The 16,310-nt window shown below is 47.9% G+C and overlaps 1 protein-coding gene across 1 annotated transcript; it reads left to right on the forward strand.

Annotated features, from left to right (window-relative positions):
• Positions 1–1,955: 1,955 nt before the first annotated feature.
• CCN3 (cellular communication network factor 3) lies at positions 1,956–14,811 on the forward strand. The gene is made up of 5 exons (XM_030190208.1): positions 1,956–2,124; positions 2,423–2,642; positions 3,136–3,387; positions 10,543–10,766; positions 14,119–14,811. Exons 1-5 carry the CDS (start codon positions 2,062–2,064, stop codon positions 14,410–14,412), a joined length of 1,053 nt encoding a protein of 350 aa, XP_030046068.1. The 5' UTR covers positions 1,956–2,061; the 3' UTR covers positions 14,413–14,811.
• Positions 14,812–16,310: the final 1,499 nt, after the last annotated feature.

The raw sequence follows: 16,310 nt of genomic DNA on the forward strand, positions 1-16,310 counted from the left end.
TGATATTCAGCCATAGCCCATATAAGGCAGTTATGCAAGCCCCAGTTGAATATCAGCCAGGAACCGCATAACTTAAAAGTCCCTCCCAGGTCCTCTGATCATTCCCCCCCCCCCCCCACCCCCAAAACAGCAGGCTCCTTCTGATCCCCCTCCACCCCAAAATGACTCCCCACAACATCAATCCCCCTCAACCTTCCTCTACCGCCATCACCATAGGCCCACCATGGGCCTACCTGGCATCCCTGGTTGTCCAGTGAGGGCATTGGGGGCAGGAGCAAAGCCCACTCAATCCTGTCCCTGGTGGCGGCTTTCACAAAATGGCTGCTGTGTCCTCTTGCAGCAGCCTCATATTACCTGCAGTAGAGAGATCTTGGTAGCCATTTTTTGGAAGCTGCTGCTAAGGGCAGGAGCTACTGGGCTTCACTCTTGTACCCAACGCCCCACAGGACCACTAGGGATACAGGTAGGTCCATGGAAGGCCTATGGTGATGGAGTGCCATGGGGGTTGGAGGGATTGCTGTTGTGGGATGTCATTTCAGGGGGAGGGGCATCAGAAGAGGCCTGATATTTTGAGGGAGGCAATCAGAGGGTTTGGGAGGGAATTTTAAGTTATGTGGGTGTCGGCCAATATTCAGTGCCTGCACTCACAGAGCTAAGTGGCCAAATTTAGGACAGCTTTTTGAGCTGACCTAATTCTGGCAGCTTAACTATGTAGGTCTTGGCACTGAATAGTGCCAGTACCCACACAACTGCTGGCTCCACCCCATTGCTACTCCCTCTACCGCCCCTGAGCTGCCCACTTTTTTGGGGGGGCTGGTCAGAAACTATTCAGCGGCACTGCCTGGTTAAGTGCTGCTGAATATCGGCCATTGAGTGGCCTCAGATGATTTAAGTGGACAGAAGCCTATTCTGCCCACTTAAATCTCTTAGAGTAGGGGCCAAAACCTTTTTTTTAGATAAGAAGGAAAATAAATATTCAGCAAAATTCAATGTAATTCACTTCCAACTGATTCCTAATCTCTTTGATCTTATCAGTGCCATTATCTCTATATATAAAAGGCACCACCAATGTTCTAATGAAGCCTCCAGCCGGAAGTGTGAAGCGCCAGAGATATCCGGTTTCCCCATGAGTGAAGGAAAACAGCACAGCACAGCACGAAATCCCTCTCTCTGTAACAGTGAAGGACTCAGAGGGGGAGGGGACAGAGACGCCCTCACTCTCTCTGTAACACAAACACAGCACAGCAAGAAACTTAGCACTGAAGCACTGGACTTGGAGGGGGAGGGGACAGACAGCATAGGGGAAGGGAGAGAGGGCAGAGGGCAGGGACACACACACTCCCACATGCACACTCTGAAGAAAACCTTGCTAGCCCCCGTTTCATTTGCATCAGAAACGGGGCTTTTTTACTAGTTATTTAAATATTACTATTTAAAATCCATCACATACCCATCCTTGCCTTACTATTATAGGAAACCCAGCTCTTTAAAAATGATCTATCCCAAAAACAACCTCTGGTAACAATAAACTAAAATCACTAAAAAAAACCAGGGTATAATAAGGAAGGAGAAAATGAGAGAATAAATAATCCAGAATCCAATCAACAACTGTTGAAATATTTTATATTCTCTCATTTCTCCTTCCTTATTATACCCTGTTTGTTTTTTTTTAGTGATTTTACTATTATAGGAGGCATCAAGTCTGACCCTTTCCCTGCAGATGCAGCTTAGACCACTGGAAAATGTCACAATAACTAGCCTTTTTCTGTAGTGCAGGTGACTTAAGAGAAACATAAATGGCTGGGAAGAGGGATCCAGAGATGTGGAGCTCTTTATAAAGTTAACAGCTGTGTGGCGTGTGCAAATGGATATGCAGCTTCATTTTTCCAGAACAGCTTTCGGATCCCCCCCCCCCCCCCCCCCCCCCCCCCCCCCCCCGGTAGATGAGCTCTATATAAACCTGCTCTCCACTCCCTAAGCATTGACCAGTGTCTGCAGGGCAAAGTGGAGTTTGAGTACCAGCACAGTCAGGCGAGATTTCCTCTGCTGCTCGGCAAGATAATGAATGGCGTTAGGATGCAGCGCTTGTCCCTGACCTTCACATTACTTCTCCTTTTTAATCAGGCAAGTACAGTTCAAGGTCTTAATATTTGTTATTCGAATTCTGCTGTAGCTGGAGCTGGAGTCGATGCAGTCTCCAAGCTATTTGGTGGGATAAGGCGTCTTCAAATTGCTTAGATGATGACGAGAATGAAAAGCCAACTTAAAAATACAATCGTTTCCAAATCAAGAAAATTAAAGTTATAAGCTGGAGAGCTGTCAAAATACGTTGTATATGCTTCGTTCACGTCTGCAGGCAGTTCTGCACAGTTATCGGTGCCTGCTTGCTTGCTCTGCTCAATGACTGCCGCTTGCCCCACAGGCGATTGCTCAGCACTGTCCCGTGCAATGCAGCAAGTGCCCGGAGGAGGTGCCCGACTGCGCGCCCGGGGTGCCCACCGTGCTGGACGGCTGCGCCTGCTGCCTGGTCTGCGCCCGCCAGGGAGGGGAGAGTTGCTCGGAGCTATACCCTTGCCAAGAAAACAGCGGCTTCTACTGCGACTACAGCGCCGATCCCAGGGCCGGAGAGGGCATCTGCGCGGGTAAGTTTAACCGTGCAACAGCGATGGTGCTGAAAAGCAGTGATGCGAACGCATTTTAGAAACGGAGAAAAGTCCGTTCGCACTTTGCAGGTACAGCAAGGCTTTGTATTAATGGGGAAAGAAGTATTGGTAGTTTTTTTTTTCTTTTCTTTTTTTTTTTGTCCCTGCTGCTCTTTCAATGCTCGGAGAAGTGTATCAGTGAAGTTGTCGGTTAAAAGGGAAGGTCGATGTATCTATACTTAGTCCTTGGAGCATGTGACTTTATGCAGCAGGGATTAAAAAAATGATGGGTTAATTATTTTGACTGTTGTGCGTAGGCTGCATCCACTGGCTGGAGAAAAAAATATGTGATTTTCTTTATTGAGGATCTTTTAATAGCTCAGTATAGATACATTTAAAAGTGACAGCTGTAAACAGAACTGTAATTTACAAAAGTATTTTACGCCTTGGCTGAACCTTACAGAAGTGCTGTTTCCCTTTGGTCCTTCTCTAGCTCTGGAGGGTGACACCTGTGTCTACGATGGGGTTATTTATCGCGATGGTGAGACCTTCCAGCCCAGCTGTAAGTACCACTGCTCCTGCACCGATGGGCAGATCGGCTGTGTCCCCCGCTGCAACATGGATCTGCTGCTTCCTGGACCTAACTGCCCTTCCCCCAGGAAAGTTCCGAGTCCGGGAGAATGCTGCGAGAAGTGGATCTGCGATTCAAAGGACCAAGTGTCTGCTGGAGGCTTTGCTATGACTGGTGAGCAAGTCGATAGACGCGTACTTTGAAAAAAAAGTGTGAAACTATTGAAACGATCCGCTTTGCCCCTGAGTTTGGAGTTTCAGTTTCCACATTTACTGCAGTATTAACACCTTGCTCAGCATTTGTTTTTAAATATGTTAGGAGAAAAGTGCAGTCAAGTTGTTTTGTTGATACCTGTGGTCTGGAAGTCTTAGGGGTCCTTTTACTAAGGTGCACTGAAAAATGCCCTGCGATAGTGTAGGCGCGTGTTTTGGGCGCACGCAGAATCATTTTTCAGCGCACCTACAAAAAATGCCTTTTTTAAAAATTTTGGCCAAAAATGGACGTGTGGCAAAATGAAAATTGCCGCGCATCCATTTTGGGTCTGAGCAGGGGCATAGCTACGTGGGGCCATGGGGGCATGGGCCCCCACAGATTACGCCCCCTCTACATTTCACCCGCCCCCCGCCCCGCCGCCGCATCAGGTACCTTGTTTGCTGGTGGGGGTCCCCAAACCCCACCAGCTGAAGAGTCTTCTTCAGCGCCGGTCGACTCCAGAGCCTTCGTTGTGGGATCATCTGTTTCTGACGCCTTACATCCTGTACCGTGCATGTAGCCCCGTGCAGGACGTAAGGCGTCAGAAACAGATGATCACACAATGAAGGTGCCAGAGTCGACTGGTGCTGAAGAAGACTCTTTGGCTGGCGGGGATTGGGGACCCCCGCCAGCAAACAAGGTACTTGATGTGGCGGCAGGGCAGGGGGCGGGCGGCGGCAGAGGGTTTTGCAGTTGTGGCGACGGGGGGGTCCAAAGTAGTGGAGGGGTCGGCGGTGGGGAGAGGTGGCTAAACAGTGCCCCCCACCTCAGGCTCTGGCCCCCCCCCTCCCGCCAAGGTCTGGCTATGCCCCTGGGTCTGGGACCTTACTGCCAGCCATTGACCTAGTGGTAAAGTCTCACTCGGTAATCGGGCAGTAAAGACCTACGTGCGCCAAATGCCACTTGGCGTGCATCCGATACGCACGGCCGAAAATAAAAATTATTTTCTAGATGTGCATATCAGATGCATGCCAAAAATGAAATTACCGCAACAGCCACTCGGTAGCCGGGCGGTAACTCCATTTTGGCACATGTTGGGCACACATAGACGCTTACGCAGCTTAGTAAAAGGGCCCCTTATTTTCTTTATTCTAAGTTGACTGTTCGCCTTCATTTCCTCTTCCAAAAAGCTAGTAGGAAAAACATGTGGAAAGTTGGCTTGGAAATGCTTTCCAACAGATTTGTAGAAGGCAGTGTCGTAGCTACGTGGGGCCACAGGGGCCTGGGCCCCCATACATTTGGCCCTTGACCCCCCTACCAACGACCCTCTTGACCCCCCTTCCCACCACCAACCCTCCCCCGCCGCTGTCACCATCCACTACCTTTGCTGGCGGTGGACCCCAACCCCTGCCAGCCGAAGTCTTCCTCTTCCGGCGCAAGGCTTCGTTCTGTTTCTGTGAGTCTGACGTCCTGCAGGACGTCAGACTCACAGAAACAGACAGAAGCCTTGCACCAGAAGAAGAGGACCTCGGCTGGCAGGGGTTGGGGTCCCCCGCCATCAAAGGTAGGCGATGGCAGGGGAGGGTTGGCGGCGGGAGGGGGGTCGAAAGGGTCATCGGCGGGGGGGGGGTCAAAGTTGGTGGTGGTGGTGGTGGCGGCAGCGGGGGAGGGGCTAAAATGTGCCCCCTCACCTTGGGCTCTAGACCCCCCTCCCACCGAAGTCTGGCTACGCCACTGGTAGAAGATATGATTGCATGGGGAGGGGTTGTGCTGGGGTAATGGAAAGTGTGGGTCTACTTGGGGGGGGTATAGATGAGCTGTATGTGGATGATGTGGCATATGGACATGAGTGGGCAGTGGTCTGTGTGCAGAGGTGAGCTAAGTCTAGAAGAGGTGTATGTTATAGATGTGAAGGTGTGTTTGTGTATAAGTATTTGTGGGTAGGTGTATATTATATGTATTGATTTATTTAACAAATCTCTATCCCACAATCAGATACACAATTAACAAAAAACAAATACTAAATGTAATAAAATAATGTCAAAATATGTGTGGGGAGGGGTTAGGGTGCTGTGTAGTATGGGTCATTTATCTGGGACTGGATGCGTGTGGTATTTTTGAATGGATAAGGGGTTGAATGGATAGTTAATGATGGTTAAAGAGGGTGTAGGTATATATTTTGTGGGGTATAGCTGTGTGTGCAAGTGAGGGTGATTATGGGAGTGTGGTTGGGGCAACTATGCATTTAGGACTGTGTTTCTGGGTTATCTGTGTGGGCTGTATGAATTGGTAGTTAATTTCCCTGTTTTTATATATGAGGCAAAGATGTCGGAATGTGGTGAGCCACTGGGACAATGGCAATACTAATATTTTGTCCCAACACAGCATCAGCAACTAGCGAGTTTGAGTGCAGGGCCAGAGATTGGTTTGCTTGGCTTCTCCAGCTAAAAAGCTTTTCTTCTGGCCCTGGTAAAGGGTATAGCTATGAGTTTGTGTGGATGTGCTGGAGTTAGTTTTGTCTCTGTGTGATACATATTTGTGTGTTTAGAGATACAGGAATTAGTTGGGTGAGGGGGTGGGGCTGGAGTGTATGGAAGAGTGGGTGGGAAGGTGTGTATGGGGTGTTTGTGTGTGGGAGGAATATGTGTGAGGGGTGTGTGGGGTATGTGTGGATGTGTTCATAAGTGATGGGTGTGTGATGATGTAGGGTGTATGTGTATGTGTACATGTATTTGAATGTATGAGGGTTTGTGCATGTGTGGTGTGAGGAACAGGGGCGTAGCTAGATGGGGCCACGGGGGCATGGGCCCCCACAGATTTAGCCCTGGCCCCCTCTACTTTCGACCCACCCGCTGGCAACCCTCCCCGCCACTTTTGACTCCCCCTCCCGCCACCGATGCCGCCGACACCGACCCTCCCCCTCCGCCGCTGCCAGGTACCTTTGCTGGCAGGGGTCCCCAACCCCCGCCAGCTGAAAGTTTTCTTCTGCGCCAGTCTCCGGCGTGTTCACTGATCTGTTTCAGTGAGTCTTGACTCCTCCCGTCCTGCAGGTTAGAACCTGCAGGACGTCAGGAGTCAGGACTCACAGAAACAGATCAGCAAATGCGCCAGGGACCGGTGCTGAATAAAACTTCGGCTGGCGGGGGTTGTGGACCCCTGCCAGCAAAGGTACCTGGCAGCGGTGGCGGTGGGAAAGGGTCGGCAGCGTGAGGGGTGGTTGAAGGTGGCGGGGGAGGGGAGGTGGCGGGGGGGTCAAAAGTGGTGGGGGAGAGTCGGTGGCTGGGGGAGGCGGCCTAAAATGTGCCCCCACCTCGGGCTCTGGACCCCCCCCCCCCCCCCGCCGAGGTCTGGCTGCGCCCCTGGTATGGATTGTGTGATGGTGAGGTAGATGTCTATTAGATTGTAAGCTCTTTGAGCAGGGACTGTCTTTCGTCTATGTTTGTGCAGCGCTGCGTATGCCTTGTAGCGCTATAGAAATGCTAAATAGTAGTAGTAGTAATGTGTTTGGCCAGTGAGTAAGTGAGTGTGTGGGGATGCGGTATATGGGTGTGTGTATGTGTGAGGTTTGTGGAAGTGTTCTCTGGGAAAAGAGGATAGTGTGTATGTACTATGTGTATGACAAGGTTTTATGCAAAGGTTGGGCTAGAGGATATGAGGTGTGTGAGTGGGACAAACAGAAGGGTGGAAGTAAATGTTCCAGGATAAATCAAAGTCCAAATGCCTAAAAAAAACCTGCTTATTCTTCAATGGTTGCTCAAATAGCAGAGCCACTGAGAGACTGGGCCGGGCCCGGAGGTCATGGTCGTCGCCGCCACCCCCCCCCCCCCCAGGCCGCCGCACCACAGTCCCCACCCGTCCCCCTCCGTCCGCCACTGGGCCGAGCCCCCTGCATTGAAATTATCACAGCGCCTCACCTGTCACCTCGCTCCGTGACTGAAAGCGCAGCCAGTAGCGGCAGATCGGATTCACCTCCTTTCCGGCCTTCCATCTCTGTGTCCCGCCCTCATGGAAGTTACATCAGACGAGGGCGGGACACAGGGAGGGAAAGCCCGAAGGGAAGCGAATCCGATCTACCGCTGCTGGCTGCGCTTTCAGTCACGGAGCGAGGTGACAGGTGAGGTGCTGTGATGATTTCAATGCAGGGGGCCTGACCCAGTGGCGGACGGAGGGGGATGGGTGGGGATTGTGGCGCAGCGACCTGCGGGGGTGGCGGCGACGACGACCTCTGGTGCTGTGATTTCAATGCGGGGGGCCCGGTCCAGTGGTGGATGGTCGACGGAGCCGAGGGCAGGTAAGATCGGAGACTGCGACGCCAGGCTCCCCCTTGGAGGCCCGGGGAATTTTGTCCCCCCCTGCCCCCCCTCTCGGCAGCCCTGTCAAATAGATGTACAATTTTGACCTCCACAGGCGTAAATAATCCTGACCCAAATTATTTGGATCATGACTATTTGGGTCAGGATTATTTATGCATCATTTGCATCATGAACCCTAGCTGGTTGGACAATTTTGCAGCTTAGCGTATTTGTACCATTAAGGATTCAACGGCTTGGATGTTGACAATATTCTCTTGTTAGATGTTTTGCCATAACATTAGAGATTTACCAGACCCCTGAGGCAGGCCTTGTGCCGAAACACAGCTGTGTCGAGTCGTTTTTCAACTTGTTTACAATAAAGACTCCTTCATATCCTCCTTGAATCCACCTCGCTTTTTTGTTCACTGCTCACGGCTACGTGAGGTTGCTCCTCCTTTGTTCTTGTCAGGATTATTTACACCTGTGGAGGTCAAGATTCTACATCTATCTGAGCAACCATTGAAGAATAAAGAGGTTTTTTTTAGACCTTTGGATTTTGTTCTGATTTATCCTGAAATATTTACTTCCACCCTTCTGTTTGTCTTCATTTTCTGTGGAAGTTTTATGTCCCCAGTTTGGGAAGCTCTGGTGTTGAGACTGTATGTGGGAAATATGTATGTATAGGTGTTCTTTTGTGTAGAGGGGCATGAGGAATTCGGGAAGAGTGAGGGGGAGAGTGTGTGTGGAAGTGTGTCTAGAAGTGTAGAGGCATGGAGTGTTTGGGTATGTGGATATGGGAATGAGGTGAGGTGTGAAGAGTGTGGGAGGTGGAATGTGTCTATGTGATTTTTTGGGGTGGGTATGTGGGTGTAGGTATATATGTAAGAGGTATTGAGTGAGTGTGGGTATGTGTGTGGGATGGGGAGGAGGTTTGGGGTGTATATAGAGTGCATAGGGCTAGTATGGGGGGGGGTATCTTTGGATGTGGGGAACAGGTAGATTGAAGAAGCCTTTGGGCACCAAAGTTCACCACCTGCTTCTTATAGTTTTCCTTGTCACTGCCTGTCTTGCTGGGATGCTTTTGAAATGGAGCTGTGGTCAGCATTCTACAGATACCAGTTTCCCATATACAGTTTATTTTTGGAGGCCTGGATCTCTGAAAATACGCATCTAATTAGGGCTGCACCTGTTTGTGGATTTGCCAGGCAGAGTTCAGTATGTTCAGATGTTCAGTCTTGTTTTTCCTAGGGAATGCAATTGGGAAAGAACTACAAGTTTCTGAATATAATGGGATAAAGCCATGACTGGATTAATTCTTATGGTGAAATCTGGAGTCAGCAATCCTATATCCAATGTTTCTAACTTATCACGGTTTCTTCCTAATTATCAGATTTGATGAATCCCCCACCCCCTTTTTTAATAGAGTTATTGTGACTGTGGACAGATAGAAAGCTATACGGTCATCAATCTCTTTTACATAATTCTTCCAACATTCCATTTCTGCTTTTGATCCCATCAGGAGACTAAATTGCTTCTCCAGCTGTATCTTAAACTCTGCAGAATTCCTGAGCTGCCTCTATGGCTGAATTTTTTCTGATACTACGGAATGATACAAACTTAGGGTATATTTGGCTCTGACCTATATAGACTTACTCCTGTGCATAATTTGTGTTTATCTCCATCCTTTTCTGGTAGGATAATTCAAATCTGTCTAGCATACATCATATTGTAGGCACATTTGGAACCTCACTCTCTTCCTCAACAAAATGGAAAACAATTGAATTTAAATATATCTGATATTCTTGAAACATCCATTTCAGAAAATTCAGAAAGAAGGACTTTGTTGGTATCTTTTGTGTTCGAGCAGGACTTGGAAGCAGTTAGACATTTATTCTTTAGAAAATCACAATCTTTATTCTATGGAAAAAAGATATCAGTGTTTCCAGATGTAACTAAGCAAACTCAGGAAAGTAGAAGAGACTTCTTAGCCCTAAGAAAAGAAACCCTAGCGATATGGGGCTTCTTTTTATTTGAACTATCCCTGTAAATGTGTGATCAAATACTTAGGGCTAAATATGTTTTCTTTCAACCAGAACAACTAAAGGTGTTTGTTAATCAAAAAAAGTTGGGTTCAGCTTAATAGTTCATCTATGTTGGATTGATTTAAACTTGTATGAGTCGGGTTAATGAGTGTTAAACTATATTCAAATAATAATCAATTTCCTTTAAGTTCTCTCCTGAAAACGTGTCTCTCCCCCCCCCCCCCCCCCCCCCCTTATTAGCGGTCTAAAGAAGGCTTATACTTTTCCTTTAAATTATAAATTCTTTGTATCTCTAATGACTTATGTTTTAGTCAATTGATCGGGCCTGTATTACCAGTCAAGTTTTGAACTTGTTATATATTTGAAATATACTCAGTGGCGTTCCTAGGGGGGGCGGTAGGTGCAGTCCACCCCGGGTGCACGCCACTGGGGGGGTGCCGCGCGCACCTGTCCTCCGTTGTTCCATGCTTCTTCTCTGCCCCTCCGGGGCAGAGAAGAAGAATGGAACAACGGAGGACAGGCGCGCGCGGCACCCCCCCAGTGGCGTGCACCCGGGGGGGATTCCTTCGCAGGGGGTATCCTTTCAACGGGGGGGGGGTCCGCGCTGCACCCGGGGGTGGGGTGCATCGGCGATCCGCCCCGGGTGTCAGCCCCCCTAGGAACGCCACTGAATATACTAATAAAAAAAAGAGAATGTGGCTCAGCGAAAGGTAAAGTATTGGCAACTCTTGATTTCTGAGGAAAGTAGAGGAAAGTGAGGTGAAATGTACAAGAATTAGATATGAGATGCATTTTTGTCTTAGGTCCAGCTTACAGACAAGAAGCCCCGCTCGGAATCGATGCATCTGACTCAAGTTTCAACTGTATTGAACAGACAACTGAATGGAGTGCTTGTTCTGAGACCTGTGGCATGGGCATATCTACCCGGGTCAGCAACCTGAATAGCCAGTGTGAGATGCTAAAGCAAACTCGTCTCTGCATGGTGCGGCCTTGTCTGAGAGAGGATGAAAACCATAGTCCTCAAAAGGTATTCTCCAAGAACTAATGGAAACTAATTTTAGAACAGGGAATTTGCATCACCACTCACCGTGGTGAAAATGAAACAAAAATACTTTCTTTATGTTCACAAATATGTAAAGCCTACTTGCTTCACAGGCTGGAACGACAGTGTCTTTAAGTTCATATAGACCCCACAGTCTCAGCATGCACTAGTCTTCTCTTAAAGGGTAATCAAAGCCAGGCCTGGACCAGAGGATTAGCAGTTCACAAGATTGCAAAGTAAAGCTCGTCTTACCTGAATTAAGCTTCTGCTGCTTATAGATATGTGGTAAAGGCATTCATAGAAGGGCTGCTCTTGTCTTCCCTGGACCTCTCTGACTTAGCCGTGCTCAGGAATTTTATCCTGCTTGGACCACACCCTTCCTGCTTTGCCCTCACTGAGCCATGCCCTCTCTGCTCTGTATTTCAGGGTTTAAGGTGACTCTGTGAAGGGGTACTGGTAACTTCCTGTACGCTCCCTCACAGGCACCTAGGGTAAGAGAGTAAATGGGCAGGTCATGGGCAGTTTAGGGGGCTGCATTAGGGAAGAGCGGGGATCTACGTAGCTAAGGTGTGAAAATTAGGACAGCTCAAAAGATGAAGAAAATGGCTGCCGTGACCTCTTGTGGAACCCTCGTGGTACTAAACAAGTATTATGAGCTGTCTCAAGAGGTCATGGCAGCCATTTTCCACAGACAGCTGCAAGGGGCAGGAACAGGCTCCTGCCCCCATCACCCCTACAGGACCACCAGGGTGCTAAGGTAGGTCTGAGGGGGGGCCTATCAAGACCAGGGTGTTGGGGGTTATTCCAGGGGGAAGGGGCATTCTGACTGTCGGTGGCTGGGGGAGGGGGAAGAGAAACAGGGAGGGCTGGGAGGGGGCTTCCAGGGCTCTATAAGTCTTTTCAATAGTTATGAGGGTCCCAACCAATATTCAGCTGGTTCCCACATAACAGTTTTTATGCAGGTCCTCGCTGAATATTGGCCGAAGCCTGCATAAGCTCTAGCGGCCAGCTCCGCTTAACTGGCCCCAGATATTCCTTTCCAGTGTCCAGACCTAGTCTGGCACTACATTTCTAGGGCTAATTCTGCCCACAGCTCTCAGCGTATACAAAACACTAACTGTGACAAGCTGTATATTACCCCCTTTATTATTAATTATTCCCTCTACAACAAGTTTTGTTTCAAAGTCTGTCTTGGCCTCAAGTATCGCTGGTTTACCTCTGTCTTGGTGGTACTTGTGCTCATGCCTATTTTCCTCATTTGCATCTGCTTTCCATATTTTTTAGTTTTGTTTTGTTTTAGGTTTTGAAATACCCCATTTTGGCTTAAATGGCTTCTTTCACTTTTATTTAATTATTCATTGATCAATCGCATATTATTCCCAATAATTCTAGGCATTGTACAAACATTGCAGTTGTTTGGTCTTCTTTTGACCTTTTGTAATCCATGGATTGAGAACTAGATCAAAAGTTGCTTCCTTTTTCTCTGTTCCATGTCCAGCTGCAGCATGTAGCAGTTATTTATGGTAACATTCTTCTTAGCAGATTTCAATATCATATTTACCTAATTGAGGGATAATCTAAATCTCCTATTATTATCATGTTCTGTTTTATTGACCTCTTTAATTTTGTTAGCATTCTTCAGTCTGGTTCCTCATCCTATCCAGAATGGCTGGTGGGGGGAGAAGTTGTGCTCTTCCTTGTCCACCTTGGAAATTCTCTCTATAAAGAATTTTTATCCTGCCTCTTAACATATGTCACCCCTTAGGGGCATAGTTATCAATGTGAGCTACTGTTATTATATGTTATTTTACCACTAACTCATACTATTCAGTGCCAGGCTATGTCTGGGCACTGGCAGGGCCTCCAAGTGAGGGGGCACAGGGAGCAAGATTCCCTGGGCCTGGCCTCTAATGGGAGGCCCAGCGCCAGGGTCTCTCTTTCCTGCTCCTGTGTGTCGTGACCCAGGTGATTGGGTTAACTCGATAACCTGGGTCCCGGGACATAGGAGCAGGAGAGTGACAGGCTAAGGAAGGAGCAGACGTAGGAGGGTAAGGGGACGGGTGGTGGTAGATGCCCAAGTGGGGGCAGGGAGCGGAGGGCGGCGGCAGCCTGAGTGGGGGGGGAGTGAAACAAGGTAGGGTGGAGACAGCCTGAGTGGGGGGGGGGGCAGCAGCGGCGGCCCTGCCCCAGGCCCGGCTCTGTCTCTTAGTGGCCCTGGGCAGTGACATTGAATTTCCAGGTTTCCGGAGCCAGATAATGCATAGCTGGTTAATCAGCGCTTTAACAGGGTATGAGTTGCCGCAAAAAGATAGGACTGACTTTTATGTGGTCCTATTTATGTAGTTGACCTGGCTGGTTAAGTGCTGAACAGTGTTGCCAGATGGAAAAAAGTTGTCACGCCTAAAGCCAGCCCAAAACTACAGAAAGTCAATTTGCATGTGAATGACATCATTAATAAATATTAATGAGGCCATTTGCATGCAAATGACATCATTAAGCTCACCTCCATGGGGCTCCTACTGGCCGCGGCCGCAGGAAAACCAGCCAACCTGCGGCCGGCGGGGGAAAAAACCGCCAGTGGGGCTTTTAAAAGCCGCCCAAAATCCCGCAACCCACATGCGGCGTGAAAAAGCCACAGCAGCTCGCAGAAAGGAGCCCAATTGGGCGAGAAACTCGCAGCCCTGGCAACACTGAATATTGCACTTAACTGGTCAAGTGCTGACTCCACCCGTGGAACACCCCGAAAATAGCCAGTTTTCAGTTCAGCACAAACCAGTTATTTTCAGTGGCAGTAACTAGTTAAGTGCTGCTAAAAATTAGCGGCTAGCCCTAAACAGGTGGTTAACCAGCCAGGAGCCGTTTTTGGCCAGTTAAATCACTTTGAATATTGGCCCCCTAGTTTCTAATAGCAGGGATTAACAGTAAAATAACACATCTTAACAGGAAGCCCAGACTGATAACTTCCTCCCTTCATGTAATGGTGTTCTTGGCATTTCCCCCCTCTGTTTGAGTTGCATGGATCATTATTATAGGATTTTCTTTTCCTGGTATTTCTTCTATAGAGAAAGTAAAAACAAGTTCATGGACAAGATATAAAAACAGGCAAAAGTGTTTCAACCAGCTGCTACATAACAATGCACAGCTTTAGAAGCTTTTCGTTAACATTGGCCTGCGACATTCCTTTACATATAAACAGTGTATTTAAAGACCACTCCGACCTCCAGTTCCCTCAAAATAGTTACTCCACTCTCCAAAACAATGATCTGTTGTTTGACAGCCTGAACTTTTAGTAACAAAATCTATTTCACCCTTTTCTTTTTTTTTTTTTTCATCTTAGAAAGGGAAAAGATGCCTCAGGATAAAGAAATCACTCAAGTCGATTCACTTCGAGCTCAATAATTGCACCAGTGTGAAGAAGTACAAGCCCAGGTTCTGCGGCGTGTGCACCGACGGGCGATGCTGCACGCCACACAGCACCAGAACAGTTCAGACGGAGTTCCAGTGTCCCGAAGGCAAAACTTTCAAAAGATCAATGATGCTGATCAAGACCTGTGTCTGCCACAGTAACTGTCCCCAGGAGAATGCCTTCTTTCCAATGGTCAATCCAGTGCTTAGTAGATTTAAAGTATAACTTGTTGAATCTCAGGCAACCTTTGACACTGCTAGGCATGTGGAATGTATATGCTATCATGTACAGATAGCAGCTGCTTTTTTTAGGCAGCCTAACCCATCATAACCCAATGAGGTTTTGAATGTAAAATTATGTCTTGTGCGTGCTTTGCACAATTTATTACAAAGAATGCCATATTCCTGTGGTCACTGAACTCATTCTCAGCTTGGAGGAGGACCAAATGCATTATAGTATTTGTCTGGCCACTATAGAACATTGATTTGTAGATTTTTTTTCCATTATATTTCTTAGCACTAAATGGAACACGTACTGTATATAGTGCCTATTTTATGTAAAGTATTGTATTGAGTCGGAGAGAGTAAGAGCACTGTAGTTTATAAATGCTTCCACATTTCTTGCCTTTTCAGAATCTACATAATTGTGGCTTTTCTTGTGTGCATGTCGTATAGTGCAAGTCAATTAAAGCAGGCATTGTTTTAGAAAAAGTTCTAGTACCCAACAGACTCAGGTGCTCACTAGGTACCCAAATGGAACCCGCTATCCAAAGGTTTTACGCTTTAAAAGTTATCCTCCAGATTCTATATAGTGTGACTGATACTGTGTGCACAAATTGGGTCACATTCTGGATTTGCGCACACAATTTAATTATTTAACAAGCCAATGATCACAGATAATTGACACTTAACAAGCAATTTTTGACACTAAATGGCATTAATTGGAATTTACACACACACAACTTGCTAAGCGTATTCTGTAAAATGGTGTGTGTAAATTCTAATGCATACCACCAAAAAGGAGGCATGGCCATGGGCAGGCCTTGGGTATTCTGAAAATCTATGCACATGATTATAGAATACACCTGATCTACGCCTCTTAGGTGTCAGTATTTACGCCAAGTTTTACTTGGAGTGAATAGACACACCAAGGACCCTGTTTACTAAGGTGTGCTAGCATTTTTAGCACATGCACAAAATTAATGCACGCTAATTGCATAGGTGCCCATAGGAATATTGTGGGTGCCTACTCAGTTAGTGCACACTAAAAGTTAGCATGTGCTAAAAATGATTACTCGCCTCTAATGTGGCTTAGTAGACAGCAGGGGCATAGCCAGACTTCGGCGAGAGGGGGGTCCAGAGCCCGAGGTGAGGGGGAACATTTTAGCCCCCCCCCCGGCGCCGCCAACCCCCCCCCCCCCCAGCACCACCACCAATTTTGCCCCCCCCTGCTGATGACCTTCTCGACCCCACCTCTCGCCGCCAATCCATCGTCGCCTACCTTTGCTGGCGGGAGACCCCAACCCCCGCCAGCCAAGGTCCTCTTCTTCTCGCAAGAGGCTTCCTTCTGTTTCTGATGTCCTCACGTCAGAAACAGAAGGAAGCCTTTTTCAAGAAGAAGAGGACGTTGGCTGGCGGGGGTTGGGGTTCCCCACCAGCAAAGGCAGGCGATGGCGATGGCAGGTTGGCGGCAGGAGGGGGGTCAAGAAGGTCGTCGGCAGGGAGGTCCAGGGCCAAATCTACAGGGGCCCAGGCCCCCCTAGCTCCACGTAGCTATGCCACTGATAAACAGGGCCCCTACAGTTAGGCACAGGCATGGCCACTAGGCGTATTCTAAAAACCCGCTATGTGTATTCTATAACTTGTGCCTATCTAGGCGCGACTTACAGAATATGCCTAGGTGGAAATATTTTCAACGCTGATTTTTCAGGTGTGATATATAGAATCTAGTCCTATGCTCATAAATCTACTTCTTTGAAAATTTATTAGGGCTGAATAGCCTAAATTTATACTTAAAACTTTGCTAAACTCCTACATTTTGGAGCATAGAAAGGTGGCTGGCAACAGCAGTGGATTAAGAGAAAAAAATCTTGGGAACTCAGCACTGATTTTCAGCACCAGGTT

The sequence above is a fragment of the Microcaecilia unicolor genome, chromosome 1 (genome assembly GCF_901765095.1).
Source record: "Microcaecilia unicolor chromosome 1, aMicUni1.1, whole genome shotgun sequence".
NCBI lineage: Eukaryota > Metazoa > Chordata > Amphibia > Gymnophiona > Siphonopidae > Microcaecilia > Microcaecilia unicolor.

Coding starts and splice junctions, on each gene's coding strand:
- CCN3 (XM_030190208.1), top strand. CDS start 2,062: ATGAATGGCGTTAGGATGCAGCGCTTGTCCCTGACCTTCACATTACTT. Junction 2,643..3,135: donor CGGAGAGGGCATCTGCGCGG/GTAAGTTTAACC, acceptor GTCCTTCTCTAG/CTCTGGAGGGTGACACCTGT. Junction 3,388..10,542: donor TGGAGGCTTTGCTATGACTG/GTGAGCAAGTCG, acceptor TTTTTGTCTTAG/GTCCAGCTTACAGACAAGAA.